Raw genomic sequence first — 20,520 nt, 5'->3', positions numbered from 1 at the left:
TGCCGATGGCTGTCGTGTCGATGAGGCCTTCACAGGGGAGAGTCTAGTTGACACAATCTCTGCTGACACTTCAGGGATGCAGCGTTGTGTGTGGTCGTGTGTAGGTCCTCTATTGATCTGGATACGGCCCTGATCCGGCTGACTACATCACACAATAAAATACACACAATAAATGTGTACACAAAAGAATACACACAATAAAATGAATACATTACCCTTATTAATTTAATTGAAGAAATTAGATTTTTATTTATTCAATTTTTTTTACACATCATTTAATTTAGGCTATTTCTTAAAAAAAAAAAAAAAAAGTACTGTAGTATAACATTTGTTTTTAAATTAATTTATTGAAGTTGAATTATCTGACTGGTATCAGAATAGTCACTGAGTGAAGCAACTAGTCTCTGGCGACCAGGCACAATGTACAGTAGGCGGCGGTAATGCTCCAAAGCAGTGAGCGGCCATTAAACAACTAGAAGAAGAACTTGAGCATTAGCAGCAGCAGAGCAAGAGATGACTTGATTAACCTATACAAAATGAAGTTGCTGGATCGCCGCTTTTAAACACAACAAGTATATATATATTTGACATCTTAATACATGTACGAGTGAACTTATTGTCATGTACTGTTTTCGAAATGTGACGCGATATAATTCCATGTTATTGGGAGACAGGTAAGATTAGGTAAAGAGTGTGACTGGCATTTCATTAATTTCATTTTTAAATATTCATAGTTGCTTTAAGTCACGGTTTACATTTTATGCGCTTAGTATCAGATTTCTGCCAACATTATGAGATGTTTGAAGATGTGCGAATTGTTCCGTTGATGTTGTTATTTTCTTTTTGTCTTTTTTTATCGCTTTAGCAGGTTGTGATTGTTGATGATAGTTAGCATTGTTTGTTTAGATATTAATTTATGATGTTCATCCCCTGACTGAACACAAAAAGCTTCAATTAGATTTCATATATATATATATATATATATATATAATGCTCCTGTATAATACTACTTATTTTCAATAACTTCATACATTTTATTACTTTATTTATTTGCATATAAACATGTCATTAATATAATATATATTTACGCATATGAATTATTTTATTTTAATACAGGGCTCTCCAGGACTGGATTTGAAGAACCCTCCAGTAGGATGACAGTAAAATGAGTTTTTTGTAGAATTTGCTTTCATTTATTTAAAACCTGTCCTAGGCCATAGGTTGTGTAAACAATGCTGAAGTGGTTTTCGGCAGATGAGTCCGGCTCTGCCCATGGAGTGAGTATTAAACATGCTTTTGTTTAAATATCTCATAATGCAGAGTACATTTTGTGATGTATATTTAATGTATCTTCCTGGGAGTGTTTGATTGTGGGAATGTCTAGGAGTGAACTGCATCTTTTATTCAGAAATAATTCTAAATGTGTCATGTCAACATATTTATTTATTTGGTGTGATGCCGTGTAATAATCTAGTCATCCGGTTATTATCACAAAATAAACCCCTTGAGGGTAACGCAAGACCCCAAACACACACCTTCCACGGTGGGATCCTGATCACCCCGGGTGATTTATGATAATAACCTTCTGAGTGTATTTATACTTTACATGCATGTTCATGGTCATTAATATATCCTTTGCTTGTCTCAGGCTCCTGGCTCCCCGTCGGTGGACACAGGCTCCGATATAAGATTTTCTGAGATCACTGAGCAGCTCACGCAAATGCAGGAACTTGTGGCTCATCTAAAAGAGTTGATCAGGGAGAAGGATGCAGCACTCCGCAATAAAGATGAACAAGTCAAGGTAACTTCCAATTCTGAAAAATATGTTCAATGGTTCAGTGACCTGATGCCCACTGTTTTTATTTAGTTTATTTAAAAATGCATTAAGATGCTGTTCAAACATACAATTACTTGAAACATGTTTTTAAGAAGAGCTCTGTCCTGCTCATATTTCCCATCTCCCTTAGAATTGCAGAGCAGGATATATAACACAACATTTTTTGGGAGGAAATAAAATGAAACTTGGCTTAGTTCCAACATATTCTGTAATTTCTATTGCTTTCTTGGACTTTTAATGTTTAACTTATATAACACTTTAACTATTTCTAAACAATAAAAGCTTAAATTGCACAATGTGAATTATAGCCCCAAGGAGCTAAAAAAACTAAAAAAACTAAAGAGCCTTCTGTCAGCATCTCCATTATTTCCAATGGCGTCTGATCGGCTAGCGCAGTTACCCCGAAAGTCTGTCATCTTGATGCTGACAATATTGCTCATTGCACTTTGTTCAGGGAGCGGGTGTCACATGACACTTGATGTGGCACTTCTCAACGTAAAGCGGCATACAACTGCATGTTTGGTGTCAAATGAGAAAATATACATGGACAAAGAATAACTGCACTTACCAGATCCTCACTGTATTCATGCGCAGGGCAGGCACGTCTTTAATATGTTTACACTACTCCTACTCATTAACTGTCACCCACTCCCTTCATTGACACGAGCACGAGTAGCAGCACTGTCTTTAGGGAAAGCACCTTCAAAGATGCTGAATATATTTCTATCTTATTAAAAAAATATAAAAGTTATGTGTCATTAAGAAATATCGGTAACACTTTTACAATAAGGTTCATTAGTTAACTACCTTAGTTTACATAAACTAAGAATGAATAATAATTATTCAGCATTTATTAATCTTAGTTAATATTAATTTCAACATTTACTAATAAGTTATTAAAATCAATGGTTGTATTTGTTAACATCAGTTAATGCACTGTGAACTAATTTGAACTAACAATGAACAGTTGTATTTTTTATTAACTAACATTAACAAAGTATAATAAATACTGTAACAAATGTATTGCTATGTGTTAATGTATCTTGTATTAATAAATGACAAGATATGGTCATTAGGTTTCCAACCGACAGCAATGTTTTGTAAATACAATAAGGATTAGTTTATATTTAAGTTATACAGTGAAGAGTGCAGTATTAGCCTACTCCACATTTAATTCAATTTCTGTAGTAAACTATTGTTATACCTGCCTGAAATCACTGTTTTTTTATTTGTATCTTTGTTCTATTGTATTTATTTGTGACTATTGCTTGTAATTTGATTATTTGTTCTTATTTTATTACTGACTTTAATTTTCTTCAACCTCCTATATGTGTATAAGTTCTGTAGCTCTACTTGAACCATTCCAGAGGCTTGTGCATGAGCTGTGATGTCTTTAACTCCAGAGTAAATTTCACGCTTTTAGGAGCTTCTAAAAACCAGTCTCTGAAATAAAATCAACTATAATGAACTGAAATTTGATGCTATTTTCTATTTTTTTTTTTTTTATTAAAATTCATGTCTGTATTTAAAGGGATATTTCACCTAAAAAATAAAATTCTGTCATCATTTACTCACCCTCAAGTTGTTCCAAACCTGTATGAATTTTTCTTCAGAGGATATTTAGAAGAATATTGGTAACCAAACAGTTGATGGCCCATTGAGACTTCCATAGTATAAAAAAAAAAAAAAAAAAACTCAATGAAAAAAAAGTCAATGGTGCCCCACAACTGTTTGGTTACCAACATTCTTCAAAATATCTTCTATTGTGTTCAGCAGAAGAAAGAAATTCATACAGGCTTGGAACAACCCCGTTAAATGGTTAGTTGACCTATAAATTAAAATTCTGTCATTAAATACTCACCCTCATGTCGTTCCAAACCCGTAAGACCGGGTCAGTACTGGTCGGATCCTGCGTCAGCACCACGCGTATAGTGCTCACGTGAACGGCGTCGGAGATTCACACAGAAGAGAAGAAATTGTTTAATTAAGTTTTTGTTGTTTTGCGAACAATAAGTATTCTCATCGCTTTATAAAATTAAGGATGAACCACTGTAGTCACATGGGCTATTTTAACTTTGCAGTCTATGTCGCATCAGAAAGCTCTCGGATTTCATCAAATATATCTTAATTTGTGTTCTGAGGATGACCACAAGACGAAGGTCTTACGGGTTTGGAATGACATGAGGGCGAGTAATTAATGACAGAATAATTTTTTTGTGTGTAAACTATCCCTTTACTGGGCGTCTGTTAGAACTGCTGCAGTATGTGTGATAGCAGGAGTCTGATATACATATAATGTTATTATAATGTGTAACTTCTTCACTGATCAGTGTCTGTTTGTATGCTTTGTGCACACATAAGGAAATTAAATAGTCAGTCCTCTACACTTTTAAGTCTGTGGTGCTCACAAGTATCTTATTCTATTTGTTATGTGACTTGTATGTGTTTTTTTTATTTGGTAGGAGCTGACAGAACAAATGCATCTGCGGAGCGAGAGAGAAAACTTTCAGTCAAAGCTGGAGGCAGAGCGCCACATTACTCGGGCTCGGGTCAGAGATCTAATGGAGAAACATGAGGCTGAGCTCCTCAGGGCTGCTAATAAACATGAGGCTGAGATGTCGGAGAAGGAGCAGGCCTTACGCAGACAGCTTGAGACTCTTCAGCGCTCTATATCACTACCTGCAGACGCCTCCGCAAACCAATCCACCTGCATCACAGCTCAGAGAGTCACAGACCTGCAAGGTAGTCAACTTTGCCACATACTTACAGAATGTCATCTGCAGTTTGACCTTTGTTTCTCAAATGACCTTAAACCCCTGTCCCATCCCAGTGACTTTATTGGTTTAGACACCAATAGACATGTTTTTAGTAGGGTTGTGTGATATTGACAAAACCCACCGATATGTTCTGTGATTTTGTCAATAATTTGACAATATTTTGTGTGTTTTTATGCTGGGATCTTGGCTGGTTTAGGCCTTTTGAGGACAGCTGACTCCCAAAACCTTCTATATTCTGTGCTGTAGTCAGTTAACTGCAGTGATAGAAATGAACTTTTCCACTATGAGGCATTATTTGCCTCCATAACTGATTTCCAAGGGATTTTTTTTGGCCTTTTATTAGGGCAATTCTTTTTTCAATCCTTATTAGATGAATCAGATAAACACACTAAAACATGCACAGCCTGGGTAGTTACTTTTGTCATTTTATTTTGTGGATCAATTTTAGGATTGCTGTGTCCTGTTATTGTTGAATTGTCGCATTGTTGAATTTCTCATTGGCTTTGCTTTTATATTTCTTTCTGTTCTCTTCTGTCCAATTTAGCTAAAGTGAAACTGAAAGATTCCGAGGTCAGTAAAGCAGAGGCAAAGTTCTTAAAGATGAAAGCATGGTCCAAGTCTCGGATTAGGCAGCTCGAGCAGGAACTCAAAAAAGTTCAGGTGAGAAAGTATATTGCATTTTTCGTCAGATTTGCACATAAATACTCAGCTAAATTTAATTATCTTCTTTCTGTTTTTGACTTCAGTCTGGAGTATCTCTTGATATGTCCCCTGACATCACGTCCCTACATGGTCGCATTACTGAATTGCAAGAGGAAAGAGAGGAAATGCTCAGCAAACTGGAGCTGTATGAAGATATAAAGGCAAAAAATGGTATACATAAGTGGAACCAGTGTTTCAGTGTTTAAGATATTTTAATACTTCTGGGACTGAACTGAAACTCGCCCCATGTTTGAACTGTCATCATTGCTATGTAATGTAACATAGATTGACAAAGTAAACAGGTTTTTACTAATAAACCAACTTTTGAGTTTGCTGAAATTTGGTTGATTTTACATGGAATGTTTCAAAATTGATGCTCCTTTTTGACTCATGTTTGTAGAATTTTTAATTCCCTAAAAAAGTCACTTAATGCATCAACTAATCTATATACTATGAACAAACTTCATGAAATCAGCCCCAATGTTCGAAGTAGTTTCTATCAAATCTCAAACCGATGTGGCCAGATTGTTTATACCCATTGCAGAATAGGACATTCCAGGATGACGCACAAGTTTTTAATACTAGGAGAAGATCCACCAAAATGTTCTTTCTGTCAAAACTCTTTATCATTGAAGCATGTTTTATTAGATTATGCTGGTTTTAACCCCGTGACAATCCTTTTTTATTTAGTTAACTCTATTGAAGAAGTTTTTAACAAAGTTAACCCAAATATAGTTTTAGTTTTTAGCTAAAATAAATAGTAACCTGATATAGTTTTACCTTACATTTTTCTTGCCATGAAAATAGCCACAAACAAACAAAATGTATCAACCATTCGATTGGACTAATCACTTCCACGTTCTCGAAAATGTGGGTACTTGTGTCTATCCCTAATTTGCATGTTGTCTTATGGTAAGAATTTGTTGTATTGACAGATGAACTGCAGAAACAGCTTATGGAATATAAGGAACAGCAGAGGAAGATGCAGGCCGACCTTGAGCAGGTGACCAAGAGAGCAGCATCACAGGCAATGATTTTTTATTTTACTTTCATGACTTTATTATAAAAAATAAAAAATGATTAAACCACTGTAAGGGACAGCTATTTCCAGTTTTATTTAGCATTTGTAACTAGAGTGTTCAAATGGCACTTTTAAAAGTTAACAATAGTATTTACCTAGCTTCACTAGTCATGTGAGGTGGGTTGAGTTGTGTATACAGTATATGTATATTTCTGATAACAGGGGAGTGAGACCTGCAGCATGGATGATGTGCAGGTGATGGAGTGGCAAGAAATGGTTACCATGGTGACGGAGGCAGAGAGGGCTCGAGATCAGGGTCACGAGAAGAACGTCATGTCCTTCAGAATAAGCCACATCGAGGAGGAGAGAGAGGGTGAGGATGCGTATGCTATACATTCACAAGTGTTTCAAAAAGAAGAATCATAGATTCTGCCTAAAAAGTAATGGCAGCTGTTAGGTAGACAAAGCAGAAAGCATGATCAATTGTGACATAATAGTCCCTGGGTTCATGTGCATGTCTACACGGTCAAGTGTTGCAGGGTAAACCAGTGCAGTGACATTTTATTCTATATTAATATCACAGTGCTTTTTAGGTAGTAAGACTGAAATAGTATTTTCTTGTAAAACAGCCCTTAGTTGCTTGGACAGCCCTTTATTGTGTGCGAGCCATACTTCGAGCACCTCAGTGACTGATGCCTCTGTTGTCTGTTGTTCAGTTCAGTGAACCACTTTGAGACATCTGAAACAAGAGTGAAAACCCACCAAGGGTCCAACTTCTTGACCATTTCTGTAAGAAACAAGCACATTAACATGCTGTACTTGACTGTACTTACAGTACCGTACTGCACTTGCGCGTCTAGTGTCCTTGCTTCTATGGTGAGCAGCATGAGACCACACATTTAAAGATGTGTTTCTATATTGTGTTGTTTATTATTTTGCTATTGCAAAAACATAACTTTGATTTAAATGAACGTTTTGGTGGAGCAGTCTTCATAAACTTGAGACTGTAATTCATAAGTTGTCAAATTAGACGCATGTTTTGTTGGCACAGTCAGACGTCCCACCTCTCCCGGAAGGTCCGGGAGTCTTCCGCATATTGATAGCGGCTTCCTGAAGGCCACATATTATATGCAATATCCCAGAAATCGAACAAGTGAGAGAGAAAGCCTGTTTACACCTGGTATTAAGAAAGATGCGTTAAGTGGTCAGCCAAGACGCATTACCATTACTCCTGGTAGTATCACGTGTTTCGAATGCATTTTCTCTGACCTCTTGCGTTCAGATTTTGCGGGAGTGTTGTGCCATCTCCTGGAAATTAGCTTGATGGGTGGGATGTCTGCACAAGTGCGTGAAATTTGCGTACCATTTGTTTATTTATTTATCCATTTGTTAGCAAGTTCAGTTGTCCTTACTTGCTATGAATTGTGAAAGAGGATAAACCCTTTACAAAAATGTCTGAGATATTTGGGTTTCTTACACCTGTTTTCACACTGGAAGCGTAAGCAGATTGCAAAGCCAAGCAGCTTGTGCCCATTGTGCTTTTAGACTGGCATCATTTCTAGCGTGCAACCGAACTTTAGCTGATGCTTTAGTCCTCCAATCATTGTCAGCCTATCATGTTCTTTTGTTTACGGTCGCAGCATTCGCTGCTGTGATATGACAATGTTCCCTCCTCCTATGTACTTATGCCATATAATCATAACATGTTAAACTAAATAATTTTTTGTAAAAAATTATTTGCATAAACTGTGTGTAGTTTGATATGATACATTTGTTTTAGCATGTTTTTTTAAGCTATCATTTAAATTGGTTGAACATGCTTACATTTACATACTGATTAAAGTCAGTGGGACTATGTGAAACACAATAGACCTCACTTATATACTTTTATGTAAAAAATATAATTTTTTCATGTCAATCATGAATAATACAGTGTTGCTTTAACTGAGCGTGAGCTGAGCAGCAAAAATAGATTCTGCACGGCACTGCCGCTTCTACTCTGCTCCTGCTACACGCGTCTAGTGTGAAATGAGCCTTACTGACATGGTGGCATGCTGAATGAGTTTCAAAATGTTTTTTTGATTACATTTGTTTTGTAACACTTCTCTCCCACCTATTGGCCCTGAGACCCTCCTCCTCCCCATCTCTGCCTCTGTTCCTGCTCTGCATGATGGGTGCAGCCACTGAGAACAGTTTCCCATCAGTTTTGTGCATGCAGGTTTCATTGCCTCCATCGTTTGCCCCTGTCTGTACTACCAGTAGTTTTCTGCAACTTTTCCTCCTCTAAGGAAACTCTGGCAGTACAGACGAGGCTGACTCATGGGGTCCTGTCCTTCATCTGTCATTTATGTCTTCCTTTTTTTTTTTCTCTCTTTTTCCAATTACCTGACTTCAATCTCTGCACAAGTCTGTGCTATAAAATGAACCGTTAGCAACTGTTTGCGTGATGTTGTAAAGTTCAGGCTTTCAGCCGTTTAAATTCTGTAATCATTTACTTTCATTGACTTTCTTTATGTGGATCATGTGAAAAAGGAAGATTTTTTTTAAAAATGTCTTAAGCCCAATTTATACTTCTGCGTCAAACTCACGCCGTAGCTACGTGCTATATGTTTAATTATAAATGAAAACGCGTAGACTACAGTGTAGAGGCTCTGGCGTACGTCCGACGCAGAAGTATAAATCAGCCTTTAGGCCTCACTGGATTTTGTCTCACTGTATGTATGTATGCAAGTAAGTATGTATGTATTTATTTATTTAGTCCATACAGTTACACTTAGTAGGGTCTTTTTTTGTGAACACCTTTCATGGAAAAAATATCATACAGGTTTGGAAAAACATAGGGCTGTAAACGATTAATCACGATTAATCGTTTACAGCCCTAGAACAACATGGAGGTGAGTAAATGATGATCTTTTTTTTTTTTCCTCCAGACAATTCAGTGGGGTCCAGTTTTGTTGTTTATATTTATTTGTTGTGCCCTCTTATTGTCTGTTGGTTTAAAACCTGGTGGTCACTGATACATATTTTCCACTAACAGGCTCCACAAATTCTTTATAATTCAGAATTTTGGAAATATTTTGGGGAAAATTGCAACTTGAGGTTTCCATAGAAAATCATTTGATGTCATCAAACAACACACTGCATTTTGCCAGATGTTACTGGTGCATTCAGTGTGAACTGGTTCTGTAGTCAGACTAGACCAAAAGAACCAGAAATGTGTTAGGCGTATACAGAAAAGTCATGCAGTATAGTGTTTTCTCTCAGAATTGCTCATAGGCTTCTACATATGGATGTTTTAAGTAGCCAAAGACTTCAAGTGTGGGCTGCCATCCTCAGGGAATGAGAACAGCAGCACAGCCAGCTCCTCTAGAAAGTTTCGCAGCTGACATGGAGGGCGATAGATGTAGATACAACAAGTTTTACAGGAACTGTGACGGTAACTGAATGAAACTTAAAATAATTATTGTTGAATAGAGAAGAGAAAGTTGAGTATTTCTATCTGTTGGAAATGAAAAGACCCAGTACCCCCAAACCTCCCAACCTGACGGGGAGTGTGAGAGAGCGAGAAGTATCACTTCAGGAGATGTTATCCACATATTGCTGTGACCGAGACGAATTGTTATATATATTTTTAAAAACATGTTTATCACGGTAATTTGCACTTTAATTATTATGATGGGTTTGTGTGAACTTCTGTTCCGTAGTCATGCCTTGAAAACCGAATTTGCAATGCGTGCTCCTGCTGCTTTTCCGTCCCTTTACCACTCTCTGATCTGCACTAGAATTACCTGGCTGTCTCTCCTCAACCCTGATTTTGTACTCTGCCCTTAAATATATTTGATCCATTACCTTTGTCTTGTGGCACAAAACTGATTGAGGATGACTGGTTGTTTCCTGGCTGCTCCGATCCAGCATTAGCCAATCGGCAACAGGAAGTGGAGGAGGAGTTGGCCCAGGCCCATGGACTGAAAAGCAGGAAGCCTAAATATTTCACCCCACGCAGCCTGCAGGTATGAACTAAAGTTACTACATAAATTACATTCAGATGAGTGACAAATTAAAGGAAATAGGTCTTAGTCAGGTGTTAGGCCACCACGTGCCGGCAGATTGATGCCGTCACTTTGGTATTGGTTCCAAAAGTACCTGGATCCCTCCTACTGCAGGGATTCAACACAATTCTTCCCAAAGATTTGTAGTGTTTTGATGATAGTGGCGGTAAGTGCTTTTTGCCAGTCCAAAATCTCCCATAGGTGTTTAGTTGGGTTGAGACCCTGTTGACTGCAAAGGCATAGCATATCTTTTGCATCATTTTTATATTCAAGTCATTCAATGAACGATTGTGTCCTGTGGAGGATTGTCATCATGGATGAGACCACTCCCATCAGGATAGAAATGGTTCATCATCGGATAAAGCAGAGCACTCAGAACAACTTTGTAATGATTTGTAGTGACATGTCCCTCTATGGCAGAGTTTTCTTTTTCAAAACTCCATTGCCATTTTTTTCCCCCCTAGTTACGTCAAGCTCTAAAACATTTAATTCGGTCGAAATTTGAGTAAAAAAATAATAATAATGAGGAGCCCCCCCCCCTCACACACACACACATACACACACACACACAGCCATGGGTTCCCTCAGATTTAACTTTAATTTGTCACCCATCTTGTATTTATTAGTCTTTTTACATTTTTGCTGTGTTGAAAAGTTGTAGTTTAGCAAAGAATTGGTTGTAAACCATTCACTTGGCCTTGTCATTTCAAACTTGTATGACTTTTCCCCAATGAACAGAAAGTAGATGATTTGAAGAATATTAATGCTGCTTTTCTTTCATATACAGTAATAGAATCGTACAGTTACCAGGCAAAAATTAGACTATAAAAGTAGTCCATATTGACTTGTGTGAAATGAGTACCGGTATCTTCTGACACCATATAATTTAAGACATTGTTCACTGAAACCCTTTCCCTTTCTCAAAGGGACGTGAGAGAACGGCGCAAGACCGGTAGCGTGATTACTGATGAGCGACACCTGCCCGACGCACCAGTCTCGATCTCCACTGTCGTCGCTCCTCCTTTTATGCTTCCGCTCCTCCGTGAGAGATACGAGACCGGTGCGTTGCGCAGGTGTCGCTCATCAGTAATCACGCCACCGGTCTTGCGCCATTGTCTCACATCCCTCGGCCTCGTCCTGCTCGCCACATATTTGATTTTGATTCTAATTATTCTTTTAATTGTCAGAGCTGATTGCCTCATAGGCAGTGCTCTGACATTTAACATGGTTGCACTTCGGGCGACCCGAGTCCAAGTCCCAGCTCAGTAACCTTTCCCGATAAATATTTAAATATCTTATAATTAAAAAAATAATACTAAATGTTAAAATATATTGCAGTTATGCAATGGGCATGTCTCTTTTCAAATATAATGTCTTTTAAGTGTCTTTTAAGTGTCTTTGGTATGATGTATTATTCTATGTACAATAGACTAATTGTCTCTTCATTTTAATTGGACGGCAATACTTTCAGTCTTGTCTGGCAACTTGATAAATACGTTTTGTGTGAATTGAACAGCTTTAAGGATTCAGATGAAACAACACTGTTGCGGAGTTATTAACTACAGTTTTCAACTTCATAGATCATACAGTTCCGGAGTTAAAGTGTTGTATCGCCCCCTATTGACACAATTTTACAAAATTGGTGTGCATCCTCAGAAAGTCCTGGGGCCTCGTGTATAGCTTGCGTAGTTTTCATCCTAAAAGTGTGTGTAAGCTCAAAGGCCACAATAAAACCCTGACAGCGGAAGATTGTGCGTACATGCGTCTCTACCCCTTCTCCTCCCCTAAATAACCATATATGGAGCTTACAACAACTCGTTTTACTATGCATAAGGTCATCGCGTATCATTTCTATGCATATTCCATCCATGTGATACCATATTCAATGGTGCAAGGCATTAAGAAAATATGAGATCCAGACTATGTGCAGTCACATTACATTACTAAAAATCATTCTGAATTCTTGCCTTGTTTTAGAATAAATATATCAAAACTGTATTGCAGAAAAAGTTAACGTTATTCTCAATCTTTTACACTTGCCAAATAGTATTTAAATAGTATTTAATTACTTTAAACAAATAAATAGATAGGCCACTCCGTTCCTGGAGGACCACTCTCCTGCAGAGTTTAGCTTCAGCCCCGATAACAACTCACCTGCCTGTATCTATCTAGTAATCCTGAAAACATTGATTGCCTTGTTCAGGTGCTCCTACCAGCGAGTCACCGCCCCGTTACCGTTTTCTGATCTGCACTAGATCTTGACTTTACTTGACTGTCTCTCCTCAACCCTGATCACTGTCTGGGAGAGTGAGATAGAGAAACATGTCATGTATCAAATCGTACAAGGTATAAAGGACAAATCAAGTAGTAGAAAATGTGTAGGATTCAGTAACCTTAGATGATATTACTCTTGACAAAGCTCTGATTTCTGCAGGGACGGCAACACGGCTATTTGGTGTGTGATCGTGCTAATCTCACTTCATTCATAGAGTTAACACTCAATCACTTCACACCCTCATTGCGTAGTGATTTTAGAGGTTTATGTATAATTTCGTGCTATCCCCTAGCTCACCTGTTATCCAGCAAACTTGTCTGCCGAATATTTTTCCTGTTATTCGGTACAATTAGTTTGGAAGCCATTATCCCTGCCTTTACGAATAAGGTATTTGGCAACTGGCACATCCCTTTTTTTATTTTTATTATGTCTTTTAACCAATCTTGAATCTTAAAGTTTGAAGATGTGGAAGAATAAAAGAAAGCCATACAGGTTTGGAAGGACTTGAGGGTGAGTATAAATGATGACACAAATAAATTTGTAAATTTGTTGCTTTTCCCCCCACTCATGTAGAAGTAATTATTTGTTCATTTTAAAGAAGTGGTAGTAAAAAGGGTGTTTTTTTTTTCTTCTTCCATTTATTTCTACAGGAAGACTTGGAATTTCATAATAGGCAAGACCCGATAGGTCCCAGTGATTACGATGTGAATGGAGAGAATATGGGTGGATGGTGGCCACAGCACAGTGCTGCAGATACAGGTGTGGAACTCACTAGACACTGTCCGTGTTCTAAATGTTTGATCTGTGCTGTTTTTTGGTCTTGTTTTGGTCACACGCCAGTATGAAAACCTTCCTCTTTTTACCTCGGGGCACCAGCGAATGAATTTCATATTGACATTATAAGAATGATTGTCCAAGTGGATCATATTAAAGGGTTAGTTCACCCAAAAATGAAAATAATGTCATTAATGACTCACCCTCATGTCGTTCTAAGCCCGTAAGACCTCCGTTCATCTTCGGAACACAGTTTAAGATATTTTAGATTTAGTCCGAGAGATTTCTGTCCCTCCATTGAAGCTGTATATACAGTATACTGTCCATGTCCATAAAGGTAATATAAACATCATCAAAGTAGTCCATGTGACATCAGTGGGTTAGTTAGAAGTTTTTGAAGCATCGAAAATACTTTTTGGTCCAAAAATAACACAAAATAAGACTTTATTCAGCATTGTATTCTCTCCCTTGTCTGTTGTCAATCCTTCACAGTTACGCTGATGGCGTAAGACGCTGATGACGTGTTATCTGGTGCGCCCGAGCTTCATTTATAGACTGAGGGAGACGCACGCTGTAAAAGTGTCTCATCCGCGACATGCACATTTACACACCATTAAAAAAATGATATCCACGCAAACAATGTAGAATAGCTTGAATATAGCGTGCGTCTCCCTCAGACTGTAAACGAAGCTCGGGCGCACCAGATAACACGTCAGCAGCGTCACTGCGGAGTCCTGAACGCAGATTGACAACAGACCCGGGAGAGAATACAATGCTGAATAAAGTCTTATTTTGTGTTATTTTTGGACCAAAAAGTATTTTCGATGCTTCAAAAACTTCTAACTAATCCACTGATGTCACATGGACTACTTTGATGATGTTTATATTACCTTTATGGACATGGACAGTATACTGTATATACAGCTTCAATGGAGGGACAGAATTCTCTCGGACTAAATCTAAAATATCTTAAACTGTGTTCCGAAGATAACCGGAGGTCTTACGGGCTTAGAACGACATGAGGGTGAGTCATTAATGACATTATTTTCATTTTTGGGTGAACTAACCCTTTAAATGTACATTTTTGATTAACCATTTTTTCATTCCAAATAATGGTCACACTTTACAATAAGGTTCATTTTTTAACATTAGTTAATGTACTAACTTACATGAACTAACCATGAAGCGTTAGTTCATTAAAATACAGAATTTCATGTTTGTTCACAGTGCATTGACTAATGTTAACTAATGCAACTTAATGATTTTAATAATGTATTAGTAAATGTTGAAATTAACATTAACAAAGATTAATAAATGCTGTTGAAGTGCAGTTCATTAAAAGTTCAAGTTAACTAATGGTAACTAATGAACCTTATTGTAAAGTGTTACCCAAACAAATGACTTAGTATTTATTAACTCACATTATCTATACAATGTCTAATGCAAAATAGCAAATACACATTTATTAAAAAAAATTGTTTACACCAATTTAAATCAGTGGTTCTGAACCTTTTTGACTCAAAGGCTCCCAATTTTTTAAAATATTTAATCTGGTATTTCTGCTATAATTATAACAACATCATTAATGTTTTTATTAACAGGAACTGGGATTGTTGATATATTAAATTAATCATGATTCTGTGTTTCTGACACACTAAACCGACATCAAAGAACTAGTGGCGACAAAAGCCTACTGTGTTGTCGTCTCACATCTCTTGCGTCTGGACCAAAAAGTTGCGCTTTAACAGATTGCAAAGTCTACAGCCAACGCCCAACTAGCGCATACTTTCTGTGCCTACATGAGAGGAACTGACTGTCTATACCAGCAGCTGGCGGTAGTCTTTCAAAAAGGGAAACTGAAGCTGCAAATGTACAAACCGTAAACAAAGCAGCGCTTGCTTACTATTTTGAATATGAATCCTGTTGAACAGTTAGTCCTTACTTTCTTCATTCCAGATGGCCATATCATTATGAAAATATTTGCTTAATTGGAATGCTAAATTAAGATTATGCAAAATAAGAAGAGCCTTTTGTGTGTCCTGACTTTACTTGACCTTCCTGTCATTTACTTTTCCATCAGTTTTGTTTTCTTTTCAGAGTGATATCTCTGTATCTTTTCATTCTGCTTGATTTTTTGGTTGAGCATCCACTTTGCTGGTGATGTGCTTTTTTGTGTTTGTTAAATATTTAGTTCAACACACAATAAAGAATGATTGGTAAAAGAGAACTAATGTAAAACATATAAATCAATACATTCACTTTATCTGTCATTATTTATGTGGATGAACTATTTGTTTTTTCACTTGTTTAGATGGTTTGAGGTCTGTTGTCGAGGAGCTTGAACTGGAGAGAAACCAACTACAGGAGCAGATTTTGGTCCTTGAGAAACAATGTGGAGATCTAGAGGACCGTCTGCAACTTCAGGCTCGCATTGAATTACTACAGGTACACAGAAACTGTTTGGACTATATGTATTAATGCACTATTGTTATAAGTGTCAGCAATTACACTGCTTGCCAACTGACCTTTTGCTGAGCCCGCTTTCTCGGTTACTGCTGCTGTAAATCATGCAGAGAGAAATTACTGGATTGAAATGCCTTAAAAATAATTAAATAAAGTGGAAATGAATCATGCCTATTCACTTTATTTAACTTCCTATAATCCATGCAGAAGCAATACATCCCATCAGATTTAATGAAAGACAAGTGTAATCATGATAATTTATTCCAAAAATCAGAAAAGTTGATTTTTCCAAAAGTTGTCCAAGCGAAGATGTGTGCACTCTGTTGATATAAAATAGTTTTGTTTGAGGTATAATTTAGAATAGTGGTTCCCTAACTTTTTAGTGGCGTACCCCCTGAGGCATTTAACATTCTTCTGCATACCCCGTGACAGAGGGGGTGCGCGAACATAATGCTGAGTTTTGGCCTTCATTTTATTCTAACCCGCCTTAATAACATTAAAACTGAGCATGTATTTCTAGTAGGTAAAATGCAGTAAATACATGACATCCAATCAAATTACCTCAGCAAATCGCGGTACGTTACTGCCATTCTCGACAATGCACCTTTGTAACAGGTAACTTTGTAAACTCTCTTTGATACAAAAACATACCCTGTGTGAGTTCTTGTTTTTAATATTGATCATATATTATACGAGCAAGAATGTAACTGTAACAAGGCGAACATTTAACAGCTTTAATAATAAAATAAACAAATACAAAACAAAGTAAAATAAAATTAAACATAAACATCAAATAAAATAGTCCAGGCCTGGCCTCTCTTGTCCTTCACTGTCATCACTCCTACTTTTATGTTTCCGCCCCTCCATAAGAGATACGAGACCGGTGCGTCGCACAGGTGTCGCTCATCAGTAATCACACCACCGGCATTGCGCCGCTCTCTCACAGCCCTCGGCTTCGTCCTGCTCGCCACCATAACGTTTCTGAATATCCATACGATTGCAAATGTAACATTGATTTTTTTTCAACAGTTCAGCAAACAAAAAGGTAATATTAAGCAATGTTCAGTTTAAAGAGTATTGTCAGTATTTTTTGCTCATTTTGCATAGTAGTTCCAACGAAAGCCACAGCAGAACTGCAACACACAGCGGTGTTTTCATCTTCGGCTTTGAACGAATCTTTAAAGTCAATAATTCAATGACCTATTCATACATACAGCCACTTGCTTCCTTACTGAATGAATTAATGACTCGATGACTCACTCATAAAGACAGTGACTTAACCTACTAGTGGTTTTAGTTTAATATTTAAAAGTATATTTAAAATATTTAAACAAAGTATCATTTTGTTTTTGCCATCATTGCATATTTCTCTATTAAAGATTTGTTTAATTTTATAATTATTATCAGCATTACCGGTATGTATTTTATAAAGGTATTTATAAAGGTAAAAAATGCACTGGAAAAATCGATTTAATGGAGCAAATATTGTCCCGTAATGGAAAAGGTGTGACTGCAGTCTAAGTGGAAGAGAAGAATTGCCAAGAATTGGAGCACATTACATTTACATTTATTCATTTAGCAGACGCTTTTATCCAAAGCGACTTACAAATGAGAAACAATAGAAGCAATTAAACTAGCAGTAGGACAACAGTATGTAAGTGCTATGACCCTTCGCAGTTCAGTCTAACGTAGTTTTTTTTTTTTTGATAGAATAGAGGAGAAAGTGTTAGTATTACTTGATCAAGTGCTGCCGAAAAAGATACGTCTTCAGCAATTTCTAAAAAATGGCTAGGGACTCAGCAGCTCTAGTTTAGTTAGGCAGATCATTCCACCAGCAGGGAACAGTCATGGTAAAGGTCCGAGAGAGAGATTTTGTGCCTCTTTGAGATGGCACCACAAGACGCCGCTCGCTTGCAGAGCGCAAGTTTCTGGATGGCACATAAGTCTGAAGTAATGAGTTAAGGTACAAGGGAGCAGTGCCAGTGGTTGTTCTGTAGGCAACCCTCAGTGTGACTTGAATTTGATGCGAGCGGCAACCGGCAACCAGTGCGATTTTTGTGAGGAGAGAAGTGACGTGTGCTCTCTTTGGCTCGTTGAAGACCACTCTAGCTGCAGCATTCTGGATCAGTTGCAGAGGTTTGACTGTGCAAGCTGGGAGACCAGCCAGGAGAGCATTACAATAGTCCAGTCTGGATAGAACAAGCGCCTGAACAAGGAGTTGTGTAGCATGCTCTGATAGGAAGGGCCTGATCCTTCTGATGTTGTACAAGGCAAATCTGCATGACCGGGCAGTGCTAGCAATGTGGTCTGTGAAGATCAATTGGTCATCAATTACAACTCCAAGGTTCCTGGCTGATCTTGATGGAGTTATGGATGACGAGCCTAGCTGAATGGTGAAGTTGTGATGAAGTGCTGGGTTAGCCTGGATTACAAGTAGCTCTGTCTTCACAAGGTTTAGTTGAAGGTGGTGGTCCTTCATCCAGCCAGAAATGTCTGTCAGGCAGGCTGAGATGCGAGCGGCTACCGTCGGATCATCAGGCTGGAATGAGAGGTGGAGTTGTGTGTCATCAGCATAGCATTGATAGGAAAAGCCATGTTTCTGAATCACAGATCCTAGTGATGTCATGTAGATGGAGAAGAGAAGTGGTCCAAGCACTGAGCCCTGAGGCACACCAGTAGCTAGATGTTGGGTCTTAGACACCTCACCCCTCCACGACACTCTAAAGGACCTACCCGAGAGATAAGACTTGAACCACAGGAGTGCAGTTCCCGAGATGCCCTTCATCTTTAGGATTGACAGGAGGATTAACTGAGGTCTGGTGGTTAACTGTGTCAAAGGCAGCAGACAGACCTAGCAGGATGAGTATGCAGAATTGCCCCCTTAAAGAGATTTTCCAGTGCATTTAACTTTATAAATACCTTTATAAAAAAATGTTTTGTAGAGAAATATGTAATGATGGTTAAAACGAAGTGATACTTTTAAATATTAAACTAAAACCACCTGTAGGTTGCGGTAAGTTACTGTCTTGATGAGTGAGTCATTTAGTCAGTATCTATGTTTACATAAACACTTTTTGTTTCAATCAGAATTAAATAATTTCAATTTATGAATCCAAACGTATGTGTTTACATGAACGCTAAAAGAAAGTGATCGGGTTAATGTGTGTGTTTATATGTCACAAATTTCAAATTAATTGTTTGGCATGCGCACACTGCACGAAAAGTTTCCCGCTGGTTGTGCATACTAATCTCCTACATTGCTGTTTTTTTTTTTTTTTTTTTTTAAGAGCAGACTTAATATTTATTTATTTTGGGTTCTAATCAGCAGATGGTGAGCACATGAAGCTTTGTGTTCTGCTGCTTATATTTATCAAGCAGTAAAAACGCCCATTCCCATGCCCAAAACGAGGCGTCTGTGGATGAGAGTCCTAAGGTGGGACGTTGTTCTGTTCCACTTCAGAGATGATGAGTGGAAGGAATATATTAGAATGACACGACTTGTCATTTGTTACACTTTTTTCAACAACAACAACAACAGCTTGTTCTATGCTTCATATGTCATTATGCCAGTTCTATGTCATTACAAATGCGCAGTACTTTTCAGTTTTGTTTTTCAATCCAATCAAGTGTTTACATGTCCTCTCGATCAGATTAGAAAAGGTTTAAACCACCTGTTACAATCCGAAGGAAATTTTAATCGGATTTGGCCAATTCATTCCAATTGACGTGGTTACATGTGACTTTTTTTTTATTCCAACTATGCTTGTAGTCCGATTACAATCTGATTATTAGGGTCTATGTAAACGCAGCTATTCTTTCATTCAATAAGGAAGCAAGTGGCTGTATACTGTATGAATAGGTCATTGAATCATTGACTCTTTCGATTCGTTCAAAGCCGCAGATTCGTTCCCGAAACACCGCTGTGGGTTGCAGTTCTGCTGTGACTTTTGTTGGAACTATTATTTTGTTGCAAAATAGACCAAACAATACTGACAATACTGTTTAAAAGTACATCACTTAACATTACCCTTTTGTTTGTTAAACTGTTGGATAAACTCAATGTCATTCATTTGCAATTTTGGGGAAAATTGCATTCTTGAACATTAAAAACAAGAACTCTGACAAGGTATATGTTTGTACTGAAGAGAGTTTAAGTCTTAAAATGATCTCTATGCACAATCTGTCTGTATTTGTTTTTCATACTACCTATTTTTTTCACACACAACCTATTATATCCATGCTGCTTTTGTGGATGCTGGATGTCATGTATTTGACCTGTTACGGCATTTTGACTGTTGAGATGTCGGTTTTAATATTTTTTTTAGCATGTGGGTGACTAAACAAGCGATAGCCAATGAGCTTTTGATATGTCAACTGCATTAAATGTCATAAAACATCGAATTAATCTCTAATACAACAAAATCAACTGAGTAATACCGTGAATTAAATATTCATAGATATATACAGTATATATTCATTTTACACTATTGTACAATCAGAAAAAAATATTTAATTTAGAAAAGGAAAAAAAATAACTGTCTAGCTTCTCAGGACAATATTGTACAGTAATTGTTTCAGCAACAGCATTTACCATATTTTTCTATCATCTCTGAAAAATTACA

The 20,520-nt window shown here is 37.4% G+C and overlaps 1 protein-coding gene across 6 annotated transcripts in view; it reads left to right on the top strand.

Annotated features, from left to right (window-relative positions):
• The first annotated feature begins 368 nt into the window (after window positions 1–368).
• The window catches only part of LOC307003155 (uncharacterized protein), a 38,384-nt gene continuing 18,232 nt past the window's right edge, over window positions 369–20,520 (top strand). Inside the window, exons 1-11 of one of the 6 annotated variants that reach the window (XM_079621311.1) lie at window positions 369–572; window positions 1,117–1,277; window positions 1,649–1,801; window positions 4,300–4,579; window positions 5,159–5,274; window positions 5,361–5,487; window positions 6,252–6,319; window positions 6,560–6,710; window positions 10,250–10,347; window positions 13,312–13,420; window positions 15,747–15,880. In XM_079621311.1, coding sequence (XP_079477437.1) covers window positions 1,233–1,277; window positions 1,649–1,801; window positions 4,300–4,579; window positions 5,159–5,274; window positions 5,361–5,487; window positions 6,252–6,319; window positions 6,560–6,710; window positions 10,250–10,347; window positions 13,312–13,420; window positions 15,747–15,880 — 1,281 coding nt within the window. In that variant the 5' untranslated portion in view covers window positions 369–572; window positions 1,117–1,232. Of the gene's footprint in view, window positions 685–1,116; window positions 1,278–1,648; window positions 1,802–4,299; window positions 4,580–5,158; window positions 5,275–5,360; window positions 5,488–6,251; window positions 6,344–6,559; window positions 6,711–10,204; window positions 10,348–13,311; window positions 13,421–15,746; window positions 15,881–20,520 lie in introns of all 6 variants that reach the window. The other 5 variants (XM_079621308.1, XM_079621309.1, XM_079621307.1 and 2 more) reach the window with 5 other exon arrangements.

Source organism: Phoxinus phoxinus, assembly GCF_949152265.1.
Source record: "Phoxinus phoxinus genome assembly, chromosome: 8".
In the NCBI taxonomy this organism is placed as follows: Eukaryota; Metazoa; Chordata; class Actinopteri; order Cypriniformes; family Leuciscidae; genus Phoxinus; species Phoxinus phoxinus.
The sequence above is the reverse complement of the archived record's forward strand: the minus strand, read 5'-3'. Positions and strand labels throughout refer to the sequence as shown.